The 19,734-nt window shown below is 38.9% G+C and overlaps 1 protein-coding gene across 2 annotated transcripts in view; it reads left to right on the top strand.

The window, feature by feature from the left end:
• The first annotated feature begins 316 nt into the window (after positions 1 to 316).
• VDAC1 (voltage dependent anion channel 1) overlaps positions 317 to 19,734 on the top strand; it is a 38,314-nt gene continuing 18,896 nt past the window's right edge. Inside the window, exons 1-4 of one of the 2 annotated variants that reach the window (XM_044664685.1) lie at positions 317 to 386; positions 16,386 to 16,455; positions 17,541 to 17,590; positions 17,691 to 17,693. In XM_044664685.1, coding sequence (XP_044520620.1) covers positions 16,389 to 16,455; positions 17,541 to 17,590; positions 17,691 to 17,693 — 120 coding nt within the window. In that variant the 5' untranslated portion in view covers positions 317 to 386; positions 16,386 to 16,388. The remainder of the gene's footprint in view (positions 387 to 16,385; positions 16,456 to 17,540; positions 17,591 to 17,690; positions 17,694 to 19,734) is intronic. The other variant, XM_044664683.1, reaches the window with a different exon arrangement.

The raw sequence follows: 19,734 nt of genomic DNA, 5'->3' as shown, positions 1-19,734 counted from the left end.
CCTCTGTGAAATGCAATGTGCTTTGGCAATGTGCAGAGGATCACACGCACAGGGGCAGACAGATCGAAAGCAGCCATTCAGCCAGGAGACAGGAATCGGGGGACAGATGGAGAAAGGAAAATGGGAGGGGGAAGGAAAGGAGGAGGGGGAAGGGCAGCAAAGGGTGGGGACAAGAGGAGAAGAGGGAGGCGGGAAAGGAAAAATGGAAGAGGGGGAGGAGACTGAGAGTGAGCAGGAGCCCGAAGCGAGCCCGCACCCGGGGGCGGGCCCGCGCCGCCGCCGTGGTCCGCGCCCCGCCCCGCCCCACTCCCCCGCAGCCTCTGCCTCCCCTTTGCCTCTGTGTCCGCTGCCCGCTGCTGCTCCCGCTGTGTCTGCAGGGCGAGAAGGTAGGAACCGTCACCTCCATCCCTGCCAGCTTCCCTTCTCCCGTGGTCTGCAGTCGTGAGGGCTGGGGCACGGACTCACGAGCGCAGCTTGATTCCGGGTGGAGCTTTGGCTGCGGCTGCCCGGGCTCCTGCCCCGGCGAGCTGGCCTAGAACCTGAGTGCAGGGCGGGGGCCGTGGGCACAGCCCATCCCAAACCCGGCACAGCCCAACCTGACCCCACCAGGGTAGGGCGGGTGCGGGGAACGAATTGGGCTGCGGTACCTGACCCGGACTGCACCAGACTGGAGCGCGCTGCACCGTCACCCGCTGCCCTCCTGGAAGCCACGTCCCTGGGGTGACGAAGGAGGAGGCCCGTGCGGGTGTCCCGTTTTCAGGCCCAGTCAGGCTTGCTCGCGTGCTACGCCAGATCCTGCCTGGGGTTGCTCTGGGTAGGGGCCCCGCAGTGGGGAGGGAGGCTGGCAGGCCCGGGCGCAGCGCCATGCAGCTCTGTTGGGGACGTGACCTTCCTGCCCGGAGCTGTGAGGCCGGGTGCGCGGACCGCGCTGCCCGCTGGGCCGGAGGCTGCCCCGGACCTCCGTGCTCTCATCTTGGTGCTTCCTCTCCTGCGCATCTCCTGCCTCAGGCACCCAAACCCCACCTGCACTTGGCCTCCAGCTGGGCCTTTGGTGCGAATATTCCGTTACCCAAGAGAGGACCCTGGGATGGATACGTACCTCTCTTCTCCCTCTCCCACTTTGTCAGCACACACTTGCCCACTCTTTGGTCCTTCTCCTTCCTCAAATGAAATATTTTCGTTAGGTTAATTGGTGCTAGGCTGGCCTGGCTTTCTCTAAGGTTGTCCCTGGGTAGCAGCAGCACATGACAGCGGCCCAGCTACAACAGCTGCACAGACAGCAGGCCACATGGCCTACAGTGAGACCAGGTGTGAATTTACCTCCTCGGAAGCAAAAATAGCTTAGCTCACGAATTATACAATGTTAGGGAGAGAAGGGACCCAAGAAATAAAAGATTTTAACCTCCTCTTTGGTCCCAGACAGTGAAACTGAAGCAAGAAGGAAAAAAGATTGGCCCAAGGTCACAGTCTGTTCTGAGCAGGAGAACAAGACTACAGCCTGGATCTCCTTGCTCCTAGGGCTATTTGCATATAGAAACCTTTTTTTTTTCTTCTTGTACCTAATATGGTTTTTATATATGTCAAATAGATACCTGGAATTATCGGGGAGGATTTGGTCATTCCTCTATTTTCTAGATTTATGAATTAGTTGCATGCTTAGTAGCATCTCGATGGAGTCACTCAAGTGAATAATTGGAGGAGGGAGAAATGTTCTCCGGAAAGAACTACTCAAAACCCATTTCCCTCAACTCCACCATTCCTTCCCCCCTCACCCTCATTTTAATGAAGATAATGTATATGAATAACTACGGGATAGGTGGCAGGAATAGCTCAGGCCTGCAGGGGGCAGCTGTTAGAATTGTTAAAATCCCAAAGAAGTCCTTTAAAAGACATTTTTAAAAAATTCATTTAGTGTCTCTGTGAGGAAGTTTTTAACCACTTTTGTTCAGGCTCAGTGTGTGTGTGCGTGTGTGCATGTGTGCATGCAGATCCTTTGCTTGGCATTATAGACATAAAAATGTGAAAAAAGATATAAAACAGTGGCTACTGTCAATAATGTTACAGTCAGAAAGAGAAAAGAGGTTTACACAAATAACTGATGCAAGATAGAAAAAGATAAGTGTAAAGGAGAAGGATGTGTATGTGTGTCTTATGCACTTAAAAAATTTCTCTTTATCCCAAATATACTTTTCATTGAAAATGAATTACTACTTGGTAAGTCATTTTCATATTGATGGGTGTGGTCAGAAACATAGAAAGAAAACCTTCCTTCCTTAAATTATTTTAGGCTCTGTCACTAGCTCATTTTATGACCTTGAATTACGTCCCTTTTCTGGACCTCAGCCAGGATGTTGGACTTTGACATTCAAGGTCCTTTTCTTTTTTTTTCTTTTTTTTTTTTAAACCCTTGTACTTGTCTCATAGGTGGAAGATTGGTAAGGGTGGGCAATGGGGGTCAAGTGACTTGCCCAGGGTCACACAGCTGGGAAGTGGCTGAGGCCGGGTTTGAACCTAGGACCTCCTGTCTCTAGGCCTGACTCTCACTCCACTGAGCTACCCAGCTGCCCCCTCAAGGTCCTTTTCTGCTCTGATATCTCATGATTCTATGACTACCTCCTCAGATTGTAGTGCTAGGGATCTAGTGATTCACATTCCTCTTCTCCACAGTCTTTGAAGAGGTAGCAGGATCCATGATGAACTAGTTTCTTGTAGATGAGCCTTTGGTGGTGAGTCCATCAGTTCCCAACCTACTAAAGTGGAGGAATCTTTCTTAGCTCTGGGAGGATAATCCTATAACCAACAGAAATTAAATGTGTACTCCTGAATAAGATGCCAGAAACTGAAATTCTGTTCAAGAATATGCCATACATATTCATATTTTATATATGTGTATGCATGTGAATTCTTCCCCACCCCCATCATAACATTGTCTTTTTAAACAAAGTAAAACATTAAATCCCTTTACTTTCCCAGACCTTAGCCACAATAGGAGAACTTGGGGAACTGATAATACGTGGAAGAGGCTAGTGGGTTTAGGTTTTGTATTCTACTCATTTGTACACTTGGAAATCTTTTAGCCACTCTGGTGATGGCCTAACATCTTTTAATTGAATCATTCAAAAACCAAGCATGCAGGTTTTCAAAGTTCCTTTACTTATTTTCCAATTCTCTTCTTATCCTTTACTTAATTCTCCCACACAGCATTGTATTATTGTCTCTCATATAGAGGATAAGTGATTTGCCTAGCATCTCACAGCATATTTGGAGCAGAGCCAAGTCTAGGACCCATGTCTCCTGAGTGTGGTTTCAATGCATTTTTTGCTTTATTGTGTTACTAAATTAAATCTCTTATAAGAATGCTCTCAGTGTCTAATTAGTACTAGACTTGAATTTTTAAAATCTGTAATTTTGATAGAATCTTGCAAAACTTGTGCAAAGCCTCCTTTTGCCCTTTGGTGACTGTTGGGTAAGATGCTTCGTCAATAGCATTAGACCCTTTGTGTATTCTTCCAGTAGTTCCACATCCAGGTGACAAATCAGAATGGACACTAGCTAATGAATTATTAAGTATTTTCTATTCCACCTGACCATCTCTTTCAAGGCAGTTCTGCTTGTTGACAGGAAAGTTATATTTTCATAAGATTTTCCTCCTATGGAGTCCACTGTGGGCTTATAAATGTGTAAACAAAAGAATGAATGGTGCTAACTTGAAAATCCAGGGATTTGAATGATTGACCAGCCTCACTTTGGGGGTTTCATTGAAAATTTGAGTTCACACAGTGCCTTGGCCCCACATTTTTGTCCAAAGTGCTTGGTTGTATTTTATAGGTGAAGAAATAAGGCCGAGGCTGCTTAGGACTTCATACTAACAACTGTCATTAACTCCCAAGTGTAAGTTTGGCTAAATCATTGATATCTCCAAGTTTTAGTTTCCTTCTTTTTAAATTGTTGGAGTTGGACTGGAGCCCAGGAATTCTTAACTTTTTTTTGTGTCGTGGAACCCTAGGTAGTTTGGTCAAGTCTAGGAATCCATTTTAGAGTAATGTTTTTAAGTGCATAAAATAAAATACATAGGATTACAAAGGAAGCCAATTATACTGAAATACAATTATCCAAATATATTTAAAATTTTTTTTCCCTAGATCCTAGATTAAGAATTTATAGACAAAAGTAGGAATATGCAAACTGTACTGTGTTGGTTTTTGTACACCTGTTTTTCACTTTGTAAAGTTTTAGTGCATTTAAAAATGTAAAAGCCATTCTTAGTTTGCTGCCATACAAAAAATAGGTAACTCTGCAGATACATTTGGCCCTTGTAGTCTGGAAACCCCTGGACTAGATTCTTTCTTACGCACAATGATCTATGAATTTGTGAGGAAAATTTTGTTGGTTAGGCAGTTTCACTTTAGTCCTCAAACTGTTTTTCAATTCCACTCAGCTTTCATGAAAATGTGCACTATTCACAAAAGGATTTGGGTGAGAGCATGGATGTCACAATTCTGGCAAAATACAGAGATCTAGATCAGGAATTAGGAGACCTAGGTTTGGGTCCCAGTAATGATTCAAATTGTGTGACCTTGGACAAGTAACTTTCAAGTCAATATTAAATGTCTGACATGTATGTATAAAGCCCTAAACTAGGTACCAGAGAAATGAAGTAAAGAAATGTCTGAGTCCTTACTATCAGAGACATTTTCACAATTGAATTGACTGTAAATTATTTCCTCTTCTTGTGCCTTGTTTTCCTCCTGTGGGAAAATAATCTTGCCTCACAAAGTTTTTTAAGATCAGATGTGAAGTGATTTTAAATAATGACATTATTATTACTTTTCAATTTTTTTGCATTCCAAGCATTATTTCCCATGAACAGATGAACATTATTTAAATTCAACAAATATGTTGCTTCCTGCATATCATATTCTAGGTCCTATTCACAAAGCAACTTTTAACAACTTGGAGTGGGGAGGATCAAGACAGAGCCATTGTAAGAGAGGGCACCTGAACTATATTTTGAAAGAAGTTGGGGATTCCTTGAGGGGGAATTTATAGAAGTTTGCATTCCAGACATGGTAGGAGAGGGGGAGAGTAGGGAAACACCTGTGCAAAGGTGATGAAGTCAGAGATAGAATATCATGTAGGGAACAGTTAGCTACCAGTTTGACCAGGACCAGTTTGACAGGAAAAAGTGGGTGAAAGGGAGTAATATAATTAAGACTGGAAAGTTAGGGAAGAGCTATATTGCTGAGGGCTTATGGTGTCAGGCTGAGGGTATTGTCTTTTAACTTAAGTGTGTATCTTTATAGATAAAAGATAGCATGATTAGATAGGCAAGCTACTTTTTCTTTGGATTAAGACACTGGAAGGATTTAAGATTTGTATATATATCTGGAGTGGCTGAGAGGCTTCATTATGCAGACAAGATGTAGTCCCTTTCAGCCATTAAACCTTCCAATAGCCTTGTGGACATTTGCCCAGAGGATATAACTTAGAGTCTTTCAAAAATGTGTGTTGGCTAGTTCCTGGTTCCAAAGTTGTCTTAAAATTGAAGCAACTTCTCCAAATTTCTGTTGTTCATGTGGGAGAGACGATTCCTTGGGTTCTCTGGGCACTTTCATCGAGACCCTCTTGAACCATGAGGCTAATTGTCAGGCATGTCCTGGGGAATTACTTGACAGTATAAATTTATAGCCATTAGTGTGTCTTGTCTTTTTCCCCTGGCTTTCCCAGGCTTGACCTGCTCTAATGGTTAGGTCACAGAGTTTGTGGAAAGGTGGTATTAGCTGTGCTGAATTTAGTGACAGGAGACCTAGACTGCCAGATTGGGTTTCTTCAGTGGCTTGTTTGGAAATCTGCAATGGGAAGATGCTGTTCTCTGCAGGCCTGATCCCCAACATGCATGTGAGGAAGCCTTTTATGGTGAGGCGGATCCCAGCTGCCTCTGTTGAAACATGCCTGTGGTTACCAATCAGCCTGATCAGCCTTCATTTTAAATTAAGTTCATTCAAGATGGGCACACACACACCCCAACACTGAGTTTTGAGCAGCACAGGCTGTTTGGTATTTGTAAATGCACCAGGGCATTCACTTAGCATTTACATATATGCATATATATGTGTGTGTGTGTTTTTAAAATTAAAGCTATATTTTGATCAGAGCTTTAGAGCCATCTCCCCAGTAACCTGGAAGTGCAGACTGTATGGGCTGCCAAAGGAAAACTTAGTATCCCTATTGACATTAAATTATCCATTAGCTTTCCTAATGAGGGGGATTTGGGTCTAAGTTTCTTCTGAACTGGCAGCCCAGTGTAGACAGAAATTCTCATTTAAATTTGGTTTGTGCCTTATCTCCTACCACAATGCTCCATATACAGTAAACAGTTTGATGCTTGTTGAAGTGAAATGAAACTTTTGGGTCTATTCTTAGCCTTTTAATAATGTTGTTTTGTCATTGGTAGTAACCCTAATGTGTTTTGGATTCATGCATGTTTTGTGTAAATAATGGTATTTGTCATAGGACCATAGATATAGAACTAGGAGAGAACTTAAAGGTCATTGAGTCTAACCCTTCATCTTACAGATGAAAGAAACTTTTGCCCATGACAAAAAAGATGTGGCAGAAACATTTGGTAGATAACCGGATGGATGGACCCAAAGCCCTCTTGATTCTAAATGCATTCTTCTTTCTATAGTGGCATGTACCTTACAACACCCTCCAGGTCCAGCAGTCTTATCTACTGAACCACTTTTCTGTGTGCAGAACTGAATTAATTTACTTTTTTTGTAAACTGAATCTATTACACCTCATGATTTAAAGGAACCCTGTATTGATACCATTTGTAAAGCAAATGATAATTTTGTAAAGAGCGCAAGTATAATTGCCACTTTTCAGATGAGGCCCCTGAGAATCATGGCCATACATGATCATGTATGGTCATATTCATTCATTCATAGTGAGAGAGTGAACTTTGACTTGAACTCAGATCCTCTAACTCTGAATATAGTATTCTTTTCCAGGAAACCTCAGCTGCCTCTATATTTGTGTAGGCAAGGTTCTGGCCTTAGTGAGGCCCCTTTAGATTATGGAAGACTATACTTCAAGAAAACGTAAGATAATGAAATCCAAAATTGAAAGTGGCCTTTTGGAGACCATCTCAGGCCTTCATTTCCTCCTGTGTAAAGTTGAAGGAGTTCTACTAGATGACCTTTGATGGTCTACTAGCTAAAGAGCCTTTGTTCTCTGGAGTGTACCTTCTTAGACAAGTAAGAGACAGAGAGCATAGTCACCTACAAGATGACTGTCATAATCCCCAACTTTTGGAGTACTTGTGATGGAAGGAAGAGATACATTTATGAACTTGCAGGCATTTTGAAATATTGAAGCAAAAAAAAAAAAAGCCTTAGCATTCTCATCTCTGAAAACATTCCTTGATCTTTTACTTAGGAGAGAGATAAAATAGTCACTTTGAGTTTCTAATGATGATAAAGATGACAGAATTTATATAGCACTTTAAAGTTTTGTTTTTTCCCCTTAAAATCCTTACCTTCCGTCTTGGAGTCAATACTGTGTATTATTGGCTCCAAGGCAGAAGAGTGGGAAGGGTAGGCAATGGGGGTCAAGTGACTTTCCCAGGGTCACACAGCTGGGAAGTGTCTGAGGCCAGATTTGAACCTAGGACCTCCTGTCTCTAGGCCTGGTTCTCAATCCACTGAGCTACCCAGCTGTCCCCCACTTCAAGGTTTGCAAAACACTTAATTTAAACTATCTCATTTGACCCTGTGATCAACCCTATGAGGTAAGTATTATCACTATCTTCTTCATTTTAAGATTTAAGATGAGCAAACTCTGATTCAGAAAATGAATTGGAAAAGGAAATGGCAAATCATTCCAGTATCTTTACCAGAAAACCCCCAGATGAGATCATAAAGAATTGTACATACCTGAAAAAATGACTGAAAGCAAATATTAGGTCCCTACTAATATGTCTAACTATGTAGGGGGGGAACATGTCTATTCTATAAAGCAGGGGTTGGCAACGTATGGCTCTTGAGCCATATCTGGCTCTTTTGAGGGCCAGATATAGCTCTTTCTGCAGGAACCATAAAGTCAATTTTTTTTTCAGGCCCTGTTACAGAAGCGCGCACTGTAAGCACTGTACGGCTCTCACGAAATTACATTTTAAAAAATGTGACGTTTATGGCTCTCACGGCCAAAAAGATTGCCAACCCCTGCTATAAAGTGTACCCTACCCTTGTGTTCTCTCTTATTAATATCTCCCTCAAAGTTGCAGGAAGCTCTTTATGAGGGGAATAGTGTTCTGGGGGTGGGAGAGACTATGAGATTCAGTGAATCTGATGCTTTCAGAAAAGAATTTTTGCATTTAAATACTATTTTAAATTTTATCTTATTTTATTTAGATCTCAATGGTAGGAAGCAGGAAGGCCTTAAACAAACGTTTTTGAATAGATTCTCTGAGTCAAGGAACTTGATTGATATGCTGTGAAGGACTCAGGGGAGGTTATTGGTATAATATAGGAGATTGTGAACTTTCCATTTGTGGGAAGATGTACTGTATTACAGTAAGATTTATAGAGATGCTTTAATTTGGGGGTTATGTAAGTTTAGACAGAGTAAGCCAGGTGCTGTAGAGTCTCCCTTCTTTAAGCTTGTGTTCTAGATGGGAATGCAGTGATGCCATTTTTTATTACCACTTTTGAGCCAGCAGATGGCGATTACATGACTGATTTCTGGTTGCTGGCTACGTGCTGCTATGCAGGGAATGCCTTGAAACAGAAAAAAATTGTTGGCCTTATCCTCTGACTGATGCTATTCTTATCCTTCCCTTTGCACCTATAGAATGCCAGTGTCTTCCTGCATCAAGTTCAGTCAATAGAAGAAGGCAGAGAGATCTGGACTTCCCATTTGGATCTTTGCCTGATTTCTTTTAAACCAAGGCTGATTTTTAAAAAAAAATCTGTACTTGAGCATGCATTCCATCAAGCTAACCTCTGAAGGTTGTTTTGTTTTGAATTCTGAAGGAACACCATGTTCATAGGCTCCCCTTTACTGTAGGTCTTCTTGTGCTACTGTAGAAATTGCTCAAAGAGAGCAAATTAGTAGTTCAGTGAAAAGAGCCTGGCAGTAGGAATCAAGAAGGCTTGGGTGTGATCATAGACAACTAACTTGGCACTCTCTGAGGCTCAGTTTATTTCTTTGTAAAATGAGATGGTTGCACTAGAAGATCGCCAACATCCCTGCCAACTCTAACATTCCAGGATTCTGCTGTTCTAATACAAGATAGTTTACACAGGAAGGCAGCACAGTGTAGTAGAAAGAATTTGGAGTTAGAGAATGAATCCTAGCTCTGCTATTTGTTACTTGCTCAAACTTGGGGCTTTCTACCTGTGGGCCTCAGTTTCCCAGTTTCCTCACCTGTAAAGAAGCTGGAGTAGATGATCCCTAAGGTAGATCCCTTTCTTGTCCATACCTTGTTATACTATAACTAGATTATTCAGTTGGACAAGCATTTATTAACACTCTTACTCTGTGCAAAGCCCTTTGTTTAGCACTAAGGATATAAGAATGAAAGATGGGCACTGCCTTTAAAGAGTTTATAAATCTTATTGGGCAGTATGATCCCTAAGTAAGTATAAGATAGACAGTTCACATAGAGTGAGGCCTGGAGACAGGGGGTCCTGAATTCAGATGTGGCCTCAGATACTGTAACCCTGGGCAAGTCCCTTAGCTCCAGTTGTTTAGCCCTGACTGCTTTTCTGCCTTGGAACCAATACTTAGTATTGATTCTAAGATAGAAGGTAAGTGTTTTTTTTTTTTTTTTTTTTTTTTTTTTTTTTAAGGAGAGAATGATCCAACTTTCTTGCTCAAAAATCTTCAAGGGGGGTAGCTCAGTGGAGTGAGAGTCAGGCCTGGAGACGGGAGGTCTAGGTTCAAACCTGGCCTCAGCCACTTCCCAGCTGTGTGACCCTGGGCAAGTCACTTGACCCCCCATTGCCCACCCTTACCAATCTTCCATCTATGAGACAATACACTGAAGTACAAGGGTTTAAAAAAAAAAATCTTCAAGGACTCTTTGTTATCTCTAAGGTAAAATAAAATGTCCTCAGCCTGACATTTGAAGGACTTCACAATCTGGCTCCCAAAAGGCTTTCCCATTTTCTTTCCTATTATTTCTCTCTCCCAACTCTTATTGTAGTCATATTTTCCTCCAAAATGTTTTCTTACATGAGAGTTCATCTCCTGCCTCCATGCCTTGGTACATGTAGTCCCCACAAATCTAGAATATGCTTCTTTCTCATTTTGACCTTTAGATTCTTTTGTAGCATGAAGGACCATATCCTCCCACTTGTTACTGCTCTTCTTGAAATTATTATATATAGTCATCCCTTGCTGTATCACGGTTCACTTATCACGGCTTTACTTTGTTGCAGGTTTTTAAAAAAAATCTAATTCTGTATTGTGCAGTTTTTGCCATATTATGGGATTTTGCGGATGAATACCATACTGTACATAAAGGAAATGCAGTATATACACCACTACCACTTGTGCAAGTTTGCCAGTGTGAGATTGTACACAGCACACTATTGGCTGATGGAATGAAAGGCGACCAAAAACAGTGTCCTGGGTGCTGATTGACTCAGTCTTTATAAGGGTGTGGAAGGGTTTATAAAGCCTTAAAATATATATATGTATGTATATATATATATATATATATACATATATATAAATAATAAAATGAATATAACATCACTACTTTGCCGTGGTCTCTGGAATATAATTCCTGTGATAGGTGAGAGATCACTATACACACTTTATGTTTGTTTATTTGTATCTTTCCAAGTAAAATGTAAGATTCTTGAAGGCTGAATCTGTTTCATTTTAATTTTGTATAGTCCAAGTGTGTGATTAGAATTTTGTACCCCAGGACTCCATTTCCCAGAATCCCACTTTTGACCTCATGTTAAGTCTTTTTGTTTTGGAGATAAAGTTTCAGTAACCTTGCCCTTGGGGGCTTTTTTCCTATTAATGCGGTCCTGAAAACTTCACTTTACTTAGGCTTTTAGTCTTGTTCTTTTTATTTCCTCTACTTCAAGTGATTATTAATAAATCTCATAAAATATAATACTTGGAGTTATTGGATATTAATTTTAATCTTACACAAGCCTGGTATAATACTATATTCAAACTAGGTAGCTAATAAATATCAAGTAGAAGAGAGAAATATAAAGTATTTATATTTCTGGTTCAGGGGTGACCTCTCAATCAACACATATTTATTAAATGTTTACAGTATTTCGGACTCTATATTAAGTTCTAGAGATACAAAGACAAAAATACCTTGTGACCCTAGCCCTCAAGAAGGTTATTTTCCCAAGTGGGAAACAGCATGTACATCTATAGTTATATGCTAGGTGATGTTAGCAGATAGAATGATGGGTCTGGAGTCAGGAAGTCCTGAGTTCAAATGTGATCTCAGATACCAGCTTTGTGACCCTGAGAAAATCAATTAATTCTGTTTGCCTCAGTTCCTCAATTGTAAAATGAGCTAGAGAAGGAAATGGCAAACCCTCCATTATCTTTGCTAAGGAAATCCCAAATAGGGTTATGAAAAGTTGGGACATGACCGAAATGACTTAACAAAATATATGCAAGATGACCCTGGAGGGGAAAATACCAGCAATTGGAAGCATTAGAAAAAGATCACATAAAATAAATGATAATTTGATATATTATTAAAAATAAATTTGATCATTGAAATGGGGTGGGGTGGGGGGAGATCTTATGCAGAAGGTGGTGGCTCAAACCGATATTAAAAGGAAATCATCTTATCACTCTTCCACCTAGGAATCAATACACAGAAATTAAAGGTTTAAAAAAAAAAAAAAGGAAATCATTCCATGTCTTCTTTATTAATGCATACAAATAGGACACAGAACAAGAAGAGGAAGGAGTTGGTGGTCTACACTGTTTAGGTGAATAATCTGAAATAAAACTGGAAATTTACGTGGGATTACAGTTTTGCATTGTCCTCCAAATGCTAGCTGTGGGAGTAAGAAAGAAAGAAAAATCAACAGAATATTCATAGGCAAAACAGGAAACAAAATTCACTTTTTTTCTGATGACATGATTTACTTAGAAAATCATAAAAAATTAACTGAAACTACTTCAGCAAAGTTGTTGAAACAATATAGAAAAGATACAAAATAAATCATCAGTATTTCTATACATTTTATACATTACTAACAAAAAATAGAAAGAGAACTTCCATTTAAAATAAAAACATCACAATATATTTGGGAGTGTAGCTACACTTATTTTTTAGAGCTTTTGAGGAAGAAAGACTAAAGAATCTCAAGGATAATAATGAGAAAGAAGAAAGCCCCAGTCTTGGATCTCAAATTATACTACAAAATAGAACACCTTAAATACATAACATGTAACGTGCCAGAGGCAAACAAACACAACAGCATATTTTGATGCCCCAAAGACCCCAATTAATGGGGGCGGGGGGAAGCCTCAATATTTGACAAAATCTGCTGGGAAACCTGCATAGCAGTCTGGCAGAGTTAGGTATAGAGTATATGTTAAGATAAACTCCCAAGTTGATATGTAACTTAGACATAAAAGGTGACATCATAAGTAATTTAAAGAAGGAAGACATTACCTTTTAGATCTATAGATGTGGAAAGAGCTCAAGACCAAACAAGCAATGGAGATCATACAAGATTAAAAATAAACAGTTTTAGTTATATAAAATTAAAAAGTTTTTTTGCACAAACATCTAAGGTAATTAAACGTAGAAAGGAAAAAAAAGTAACATTTTATAGCAAGTTTTTCATATAACGGTCCTATTTCCAAGATAGAAGAGATTGATTCAAATTTATGAGACTCCACTATTCTCCAAAAGAAAATAGGTAGTTTTCAAAGGAAGAAATACAAACTATTGACAACCATATGAAAAAGTATTCTAATTCATGATTAATTTGAAATAACAAATTAAGGCTGCCAAATTTCCATCTCAGACCCATCAGATTAGAAAAAATTAACAAAAAAGGATAATAGAAAATTTTGGAGGGATAGGGGAAAACAGGCACACTAATCCACTGTTGGTAAAGCTGTGAATTGATGCAGCTAATCAGGAAATCAGTTTGGAACTATGCCTTTAAAATTCTTTAGCTTTCTTCCAGCTATCCCACTTCTGGGCACAGCTCAAAGAAATCAATGAAAATGTACAAATGTGCAAAAAAAAATTATATGTTGTACAAAAATATTTGTAGCTGCTCTTTGTTTAGTAGCCAAAATCTGTAATCTAAGGGAGCGGGAGTCCCCTTCAATTGGGAAATGGCTAAACAAATTATGGCATATTAAGATATTGGGATATTAATGTTTCACAAGAAATTATAAATGAACAGGTTTAGAGGAAAGAAGACTTTTGTAGACTGATGCATTAAGAAGTAGGCAAAACTAGAACAGTTTATATACATTATGGGGAAAAATAATTTTGAAAGATTTTAGAACTCTTATCATTACAATGATAAACCATGAGTCTAAAGGACTAAAGATGAAACATGCCTCTTAACCTCCTACCAGAGAAGTGATGGGCTTAAATTGCAGAAGAAAAGTATTTTTTAAAATGGCCAATGTAGGAATTTGGTTTGCTGATATATATACATATATATGTGAGTATATATATTTCCCCCCCTTATTATAGATATAAATATATATATAAATATACATATTCCCCTCCTTATTTAATTGGAGGGGGTAGTGGGAGAGAGAAATAATAAATACTTGCAAGAATAAATACATTTAAAAAATCTGTGTGGAATCCAGTTTATGATTGGCCTTACTGTCAGGCTAAGGGGTCAGTAGAAGTTTTTGAGTAAGGGAATATCATGGCAAGACATTGATAACAGAGAAATGATAATTGTGAAAGGCAGAGAGAGAAAGGCACCAAAACAGACAATGAATGATAAAAACACAAGTCTGGAGCCATTTAGTGATAGGATATAGAGTCTCCCACCCCACAACATTCTACTAATTTGGTATACCCCAGAGTTGCAACATAGGACCAAAAAGAGGTTTTTAACATTGATTCTAAGTCAGGCAGATTTTTGTGGATATTTGGTAGATTTGATTTTAAAATGCAGAGTAATAATACACATTTTAGAAAGATTTCCATTCTAGAGGATTAAAATAAAATCATTTTGGTGTTTGAAATTTTTGTTATGTTTGTATGTCTGTAAACCTTTACTAAGTGCTTACTGTGTGTTAGCCACTGGCAAAATGCTGGTGATATAAATAGTAAAAGAAAGATAATTCTTACCCTTAAGGAGCTTACATTTTAATTGGAAAAGACAACAAGAGAAGTTAAAAAGGAGGGAAGCAGAAAAGAGTACCCAGTTGGGGAGCATGATGAACTGCAGCCAAGTGGGAAATAAAGCTCTTCATTCTTGAGGTTTCTGGTTTTTATTTTTTTTTTAATTGTATTTTTTATAGCTAGGGAAACCAGGGCTGAGGGAAAATCCTTAAGCTTACTTGGTAGCTGAGCTGGGGTCTGGCATGGCTAGGGTTTTTGCATTGTCTATTTCTCTTTTTTGTTGTTTCTGGAAAGTTGCATGTTTATTTTAAGCATCAGCTCAAAAGCCTTGGGGTTTTTTTTTTGTTTGTTTGTTTTTTAGAAGTGGGGATAATATACCCTCAACTTCAGAGGAAAGGTGTTTTTTGGAGGGCATTTGGTGGGGAGAGACTGTGCAGTTCAGAGAATTGCAAGAAGACAGAATTTCACTTAGACTTCTAGTAGTGAAGCCTTTACACATCTGTCTGGACAAGTCACTTAAACAATCTCTTCAATTGCAAAGTGGGTATAAATAGCATTTGCATTACCTTCCTCATCTCCTTTCCTGGCTACCCTAGCTTTTTTTTGAGTCCCATCTGAAATCTCACCTGCAGCAAGAACTTATCCTGGTCTTTCTTAATGCTAGTGCCTTCCCATTGTTAATGATATCTAGTTTATGCTGTCTGTCTCTCCTTTGTATATATTTGTTCACATATCCCTCTAGTTAAACTGGGAGTTCCTTACTTATCTTTTGCCTCTTATTGTACTCTAGCACTTAACATAGTACTTGACACAGTAGTCACTTAATAAATGCTTGACTTGAGAAGATCATGAGGAAAGCCTTGTTTAAACAATAAAGTACTTTCTAAAGTAGAGTTTTCTTTGAAGAGGTCCATTGCCCTAAGCAACTTTCTTATCGAGCAGGTGTTTGGGTCTGTTGCTGGACATAAAGAGAAATTGGAAAAGAAATAGACTGGCCAGTGCTAGGAAGATGAGAGCATTTAAGGGGAAGCACAACATATTGCTTAATTGGAGATATACAAGGGAGTTTCTAGTTGGAGGCAAGGGCAACAAAGGAAGCATGTTAGTGTGGTTCTTCCCCCACCATACAATATCATACTAGGATCAGAGCTGGTACCACAAAAGTGAGACTTCCTGGAGGGAGGGAATATACATTTATTTAGTACCTACTATGTGCCAGGCACTGTGCTAAGCACTTTTATAAATATTATCTAATTTGAGATTCACAACAACACTGCAAGATAGATATAATTATTAACCTCATTTTTGAGTAAACTAAGACAGAGAAGCTGACTTGCCCAGGGTCACACAACTAGTAAATATCTGAGGACAGATTTGAATGAGGACTTCCTGATTCCAGGTTCAGTGCCTTGGAAGGGTAGGAAAAAGTTACAACCAGGAATATCTCCAAGATACTTCAAGAAATATGTTTTTCAGGCCATAGCAAGAGGAAGATATCCATGATAGTTTTGTGAAGGGCCTTGGTGCCTTTTGATTACTCTCAGATCACTTGCTCCCAGTTCTTTCATCACTCATCCCTGGATTACTCCCACCGTCCACTTCCTCTGGTTAGCACTGCTAAATAGAGCTCTTGGAAATCACTGAGCTGTGTTGACTTTGGTACAATCTAAATTCATATTATCCGTCTTGGGAGGCTGGGGAGAGGCTTGCTTCAGCAAAAAAAAAAAATTATTCTTTATTAATTGATTTTTTTCACTCTCCACAAAAGCTTTTCTAAGTCTTATCTTCTCTCTTTAAACCTCATATGAGGTAGTTAGACTCAATGGCTTCCCAAAGACCCTTCCTACTCTAAATTTATGATCTTCTCATTATGTGAAGCATGGAGAGACAATCTGCTGCTGTAGTTAGCTAGTGGCAGGAAAAGATATATGTATGAAATATTTAGTAGAGTCCTACATTGCATTAATTTTAGTTATATTTCCTATTAATAAAATAGATTTCTTATAACTAGGAAAAATTCACATTCTGATAATTGTTTTTGTTCCTGCAGAAAATGGCTGTGCCACCTACTTATGCTGACCTTGGAAAATCTGCCAGGGATGTGTTCACTAAGGGCTATGGTGAGTTCTCTTTGGAAACTGTGTTGGGTATCTAAGACCTGAGTTGTTTTCTATGCAAATTTTTACTTACCATAGCTTATAAGATACATGCCAATTGCTCAGAGAGTTGAGAATTATTTTCTTAATCTACATTTTTTCTGAGTGAAAATATAAAAGTTTCTAGAGTTGCTCCAAATAAGTGACTCCTTTTGCTTTATGTTTTTATTGATATAGGTACTTTTTGAATTAGTACAAATTCAGCCCTTCCATATCTTCCTGAGCAGTTCTTGTACATGTCTTTCTATAATTCCTCACTAGGGGTTCTACTAATGCCCTGGCAGCTTTCTTCTGTTTTTAGAAGTTCATCCATAAGAGGACAGCACTTGGATTGTACATTGAATATTACTCATTCTTGCTACATGGCTGATGCTCTCTTTTTTCTGATTCTCTATGTTCCCATGTATCTGGTACCACTTTGTTCTGAAAATGATGTCTAAATACTATTAATATTGGGTACATTAGTAATGATTATTATCAGCTGATAAAAGAAAAATTGTATTAGATGCACTTTAAGAGATTCAATGGTTTCATCTAGTGTGAGAAACATTCCTTCTAAGTATTTAAGTGGGAAGTTCCTGGTATGATCATCGTCTCTTCATTTATGCAGCTCTGCCCAACCTGTGGCCAAGCTTTCAAAGCTGGCAGCCAGAACTCAGTTGGAGAAAAAAAGCAAGGTCTGTCTTTGCCTTGAAAACAGTTATATGAATGGTGCCAGAGGAAGATTTTTTTTTCTCCTTCTAAATTTAGCTTGTCATTAGACCTATGAGCACTGGGCCCAATGACTACTGCACAGAAGTGCCAGCTTCCGCCTGGGCAACCCAGAAAAGCAGGGGTTGGGTTAGGGGCCTCCCTAGGCTAGTATTCTCTCCTGATAGCCCATTAGCAGCAGGAGCATAAATAATTATCATACAGTAGATGCTTAGTGCATGCAATGTTGAAAAACTCAGGGTTTATGAACCTTGTTTTAAAAGGAACACTTATAAGGTCTCTAAAAGAATGCCTTTCTAGGTAATTCTTCCGTATTAATATTCTTCTTTTTTCTTTAGGATTTGGCTTAATAAAACTGGATCTGAAAACAAAGTCTGAGAATGGACTGGTAAGTCTTTTCAATACCTGTAAATGTATCCTGAAGATCTTTCCTAACATAGTCCCCTTATTGTCAAAAGTGGCACCTTGGAAATGGTCTGTAATTCTAGATGGTAATTTCAGTTGTTGTCTGTTTCATCTCCCAAAGATTTACTGTATCAGCTGCAAAGTTGCTGTTTTGAGATTGTGCTCATCTCTTCATTTTGAACAGTTTTTAATAGGGGTGAGAGTTGGCAATATAGAATTAAGGAGAGGGTAGTCAGGACTTCTGAATTAGGACTATGGTTTATTTATTCTTTATAACTGAAAGATACCAGATAGTGTGAAGTTCTGTCCTCTCTATGAATACTGAAGAGGGAGAGCTGTAACAGCAGAAGAAAATTTTGAGAGGGGGCAATATTATACATTTTCAAATTATAGCAGATTTTCCATTATTTAGATAGAATATCTGTACAGAACTTTTGGGTAGGCTTCACTCTGGGATCTGGTCCTTATGTCCTTTTTTTCTCTGAAAACTGTACAAAACAAAACAGAAATTCCCTAATAATCATAAAAACATGGATTCTTCATTCTGGTCTTAGAAGTAACCTCAAGAACCCATTTAGTCTATTCCTTATTATACAGATGAGGAAACTGAGGCTCATAGGGGTTAAGTGACTTGCCCAAGGACATAAATGTAGTATGTACTAGTTTTGAACCCAGGTCCTCTGATGTTAGCTGTAGTATTCTTTATCTTCCAAGTTACTGCGTCTGCTTCCCTTGAGGCTTTAGCCATGTGATTGTCTAATCACCCAGGGAAAGGTTGGCTAACATTTCTCTTCTAGTTTTCTTTCCATATCTTCGAGATTCCTTTACCAAAACTGACCCAGAGGCATGGGTCTTTCCAGTAGGGGTTTAGATAGTGTGATTTTTATTTCTGGAATTCTTATTCCTTTTAAAGCTAAAAGAACTAATATTTTAGATATCCTTAACTAGTTGGCATGGAATGATAGGGGGAAGAGAGGACAAGTACTAAAAGAATCAATTGTCACCTACTTTATTTTCTTTCTAACATTCATTTAAAAAAAATTTAAGTGTTCCAAATTCTCTTCCTCCCTCCAGACCTTCCCCTATCCATTAAGAAGGCAAGCAAATGTGAAGTTATGCAAAACATATTTCCACATTAGCCATATTGCCCAAAAAAAGGCAAGGAAAAAAGTCTCATTTACTTTTTGAATTATTTACAGAAAAATTTATCCTAGGCTGACTTTCAGCCTCTACACCATTCTTCTTTTCTCCCCATTGATTGATATTTGCCCAGGGAACATGAAAACATGGATGCTATCGGTCTAAAAAACAAATGAACTGTGCAAAAAAAAAAATCATACCATCTATTCCAAAGCCAACTGAAGATAATTTTTGACATAACTTTTGCTTTAGTTCCTGTGTATCATATGTTCCTTGTAATTGTAGGGAGCTTCAATAGGGAACTATACTAATTAACATGTTTCACATGTCAATTATTGTTTAACTCAAAAGGTTATAGCTTCTCAATTCTGACTTTTCTTATTCTTTTCTTTTTTAAAATTACAAAGCTGAATTTCTTTGCATATTTTAACATGGGGCCTGGTGAACTGTTTGAGGGCAGAGGTACAATATTTTTGCCTTTTTTTAGTATCAGTGTTTAGCACCCTGCCTGGCACATAGTAAGGATTTAATAAATATTTGTTGGTTGATTGATTGATAGTTATAGTCACCTTTGTCAGGCATATGACTTTTACTTAATTTTGAAAACCAGGGACTTATTTACCAAGATACCTCTTTCGCGTCTTTCAAGTAATCTTCTATGATTTTGACATATAGCCAACAACCAACTCTTTTTTGTCAGTTGTGTGACTATGAAGGTCTATTCCACTCTAATATATAGTTTTCAAAAGCCCATATATTCCCTTCTCATTGCTTCCTAAGAGATGTAAGGGATACCCAGTGTACAGCCCACTCACTTCATTGGCATTTTTTGCAAGGTTAGGAGACCAGGAGGCAGGTTGCTGTTGTGATGGGCAGACTTCCTGTGTAGGATTTATGACAGGATGTGGAAAAGAATCCTGTGGTTGAGAGAGCTTGGATGGGTTGACTGTATCACTAATGAGATAACAGCTTCTTCTGCGTTCTAAC

The sequence above is a fragment of the Gracilinanus agilis genome, chromosome 2 (assembly GCF_016433145.1).
Source record: "Gracilinanus agilis isolate LMUSP501 chromosome 2, AgileGrace, whole genome shotgun sequence".
Lineage (NCBI taxonomy): Eukaryota > Metazoa > Chordata > Mammalia > Didelphimorphia > Didelphidae > Gracilinanus > Gracilinanus agilis.
Note: the sequence above shows the minus strand (reverse complement) of the source record. Positions and strands in the feature narration are given on the sequence as shown.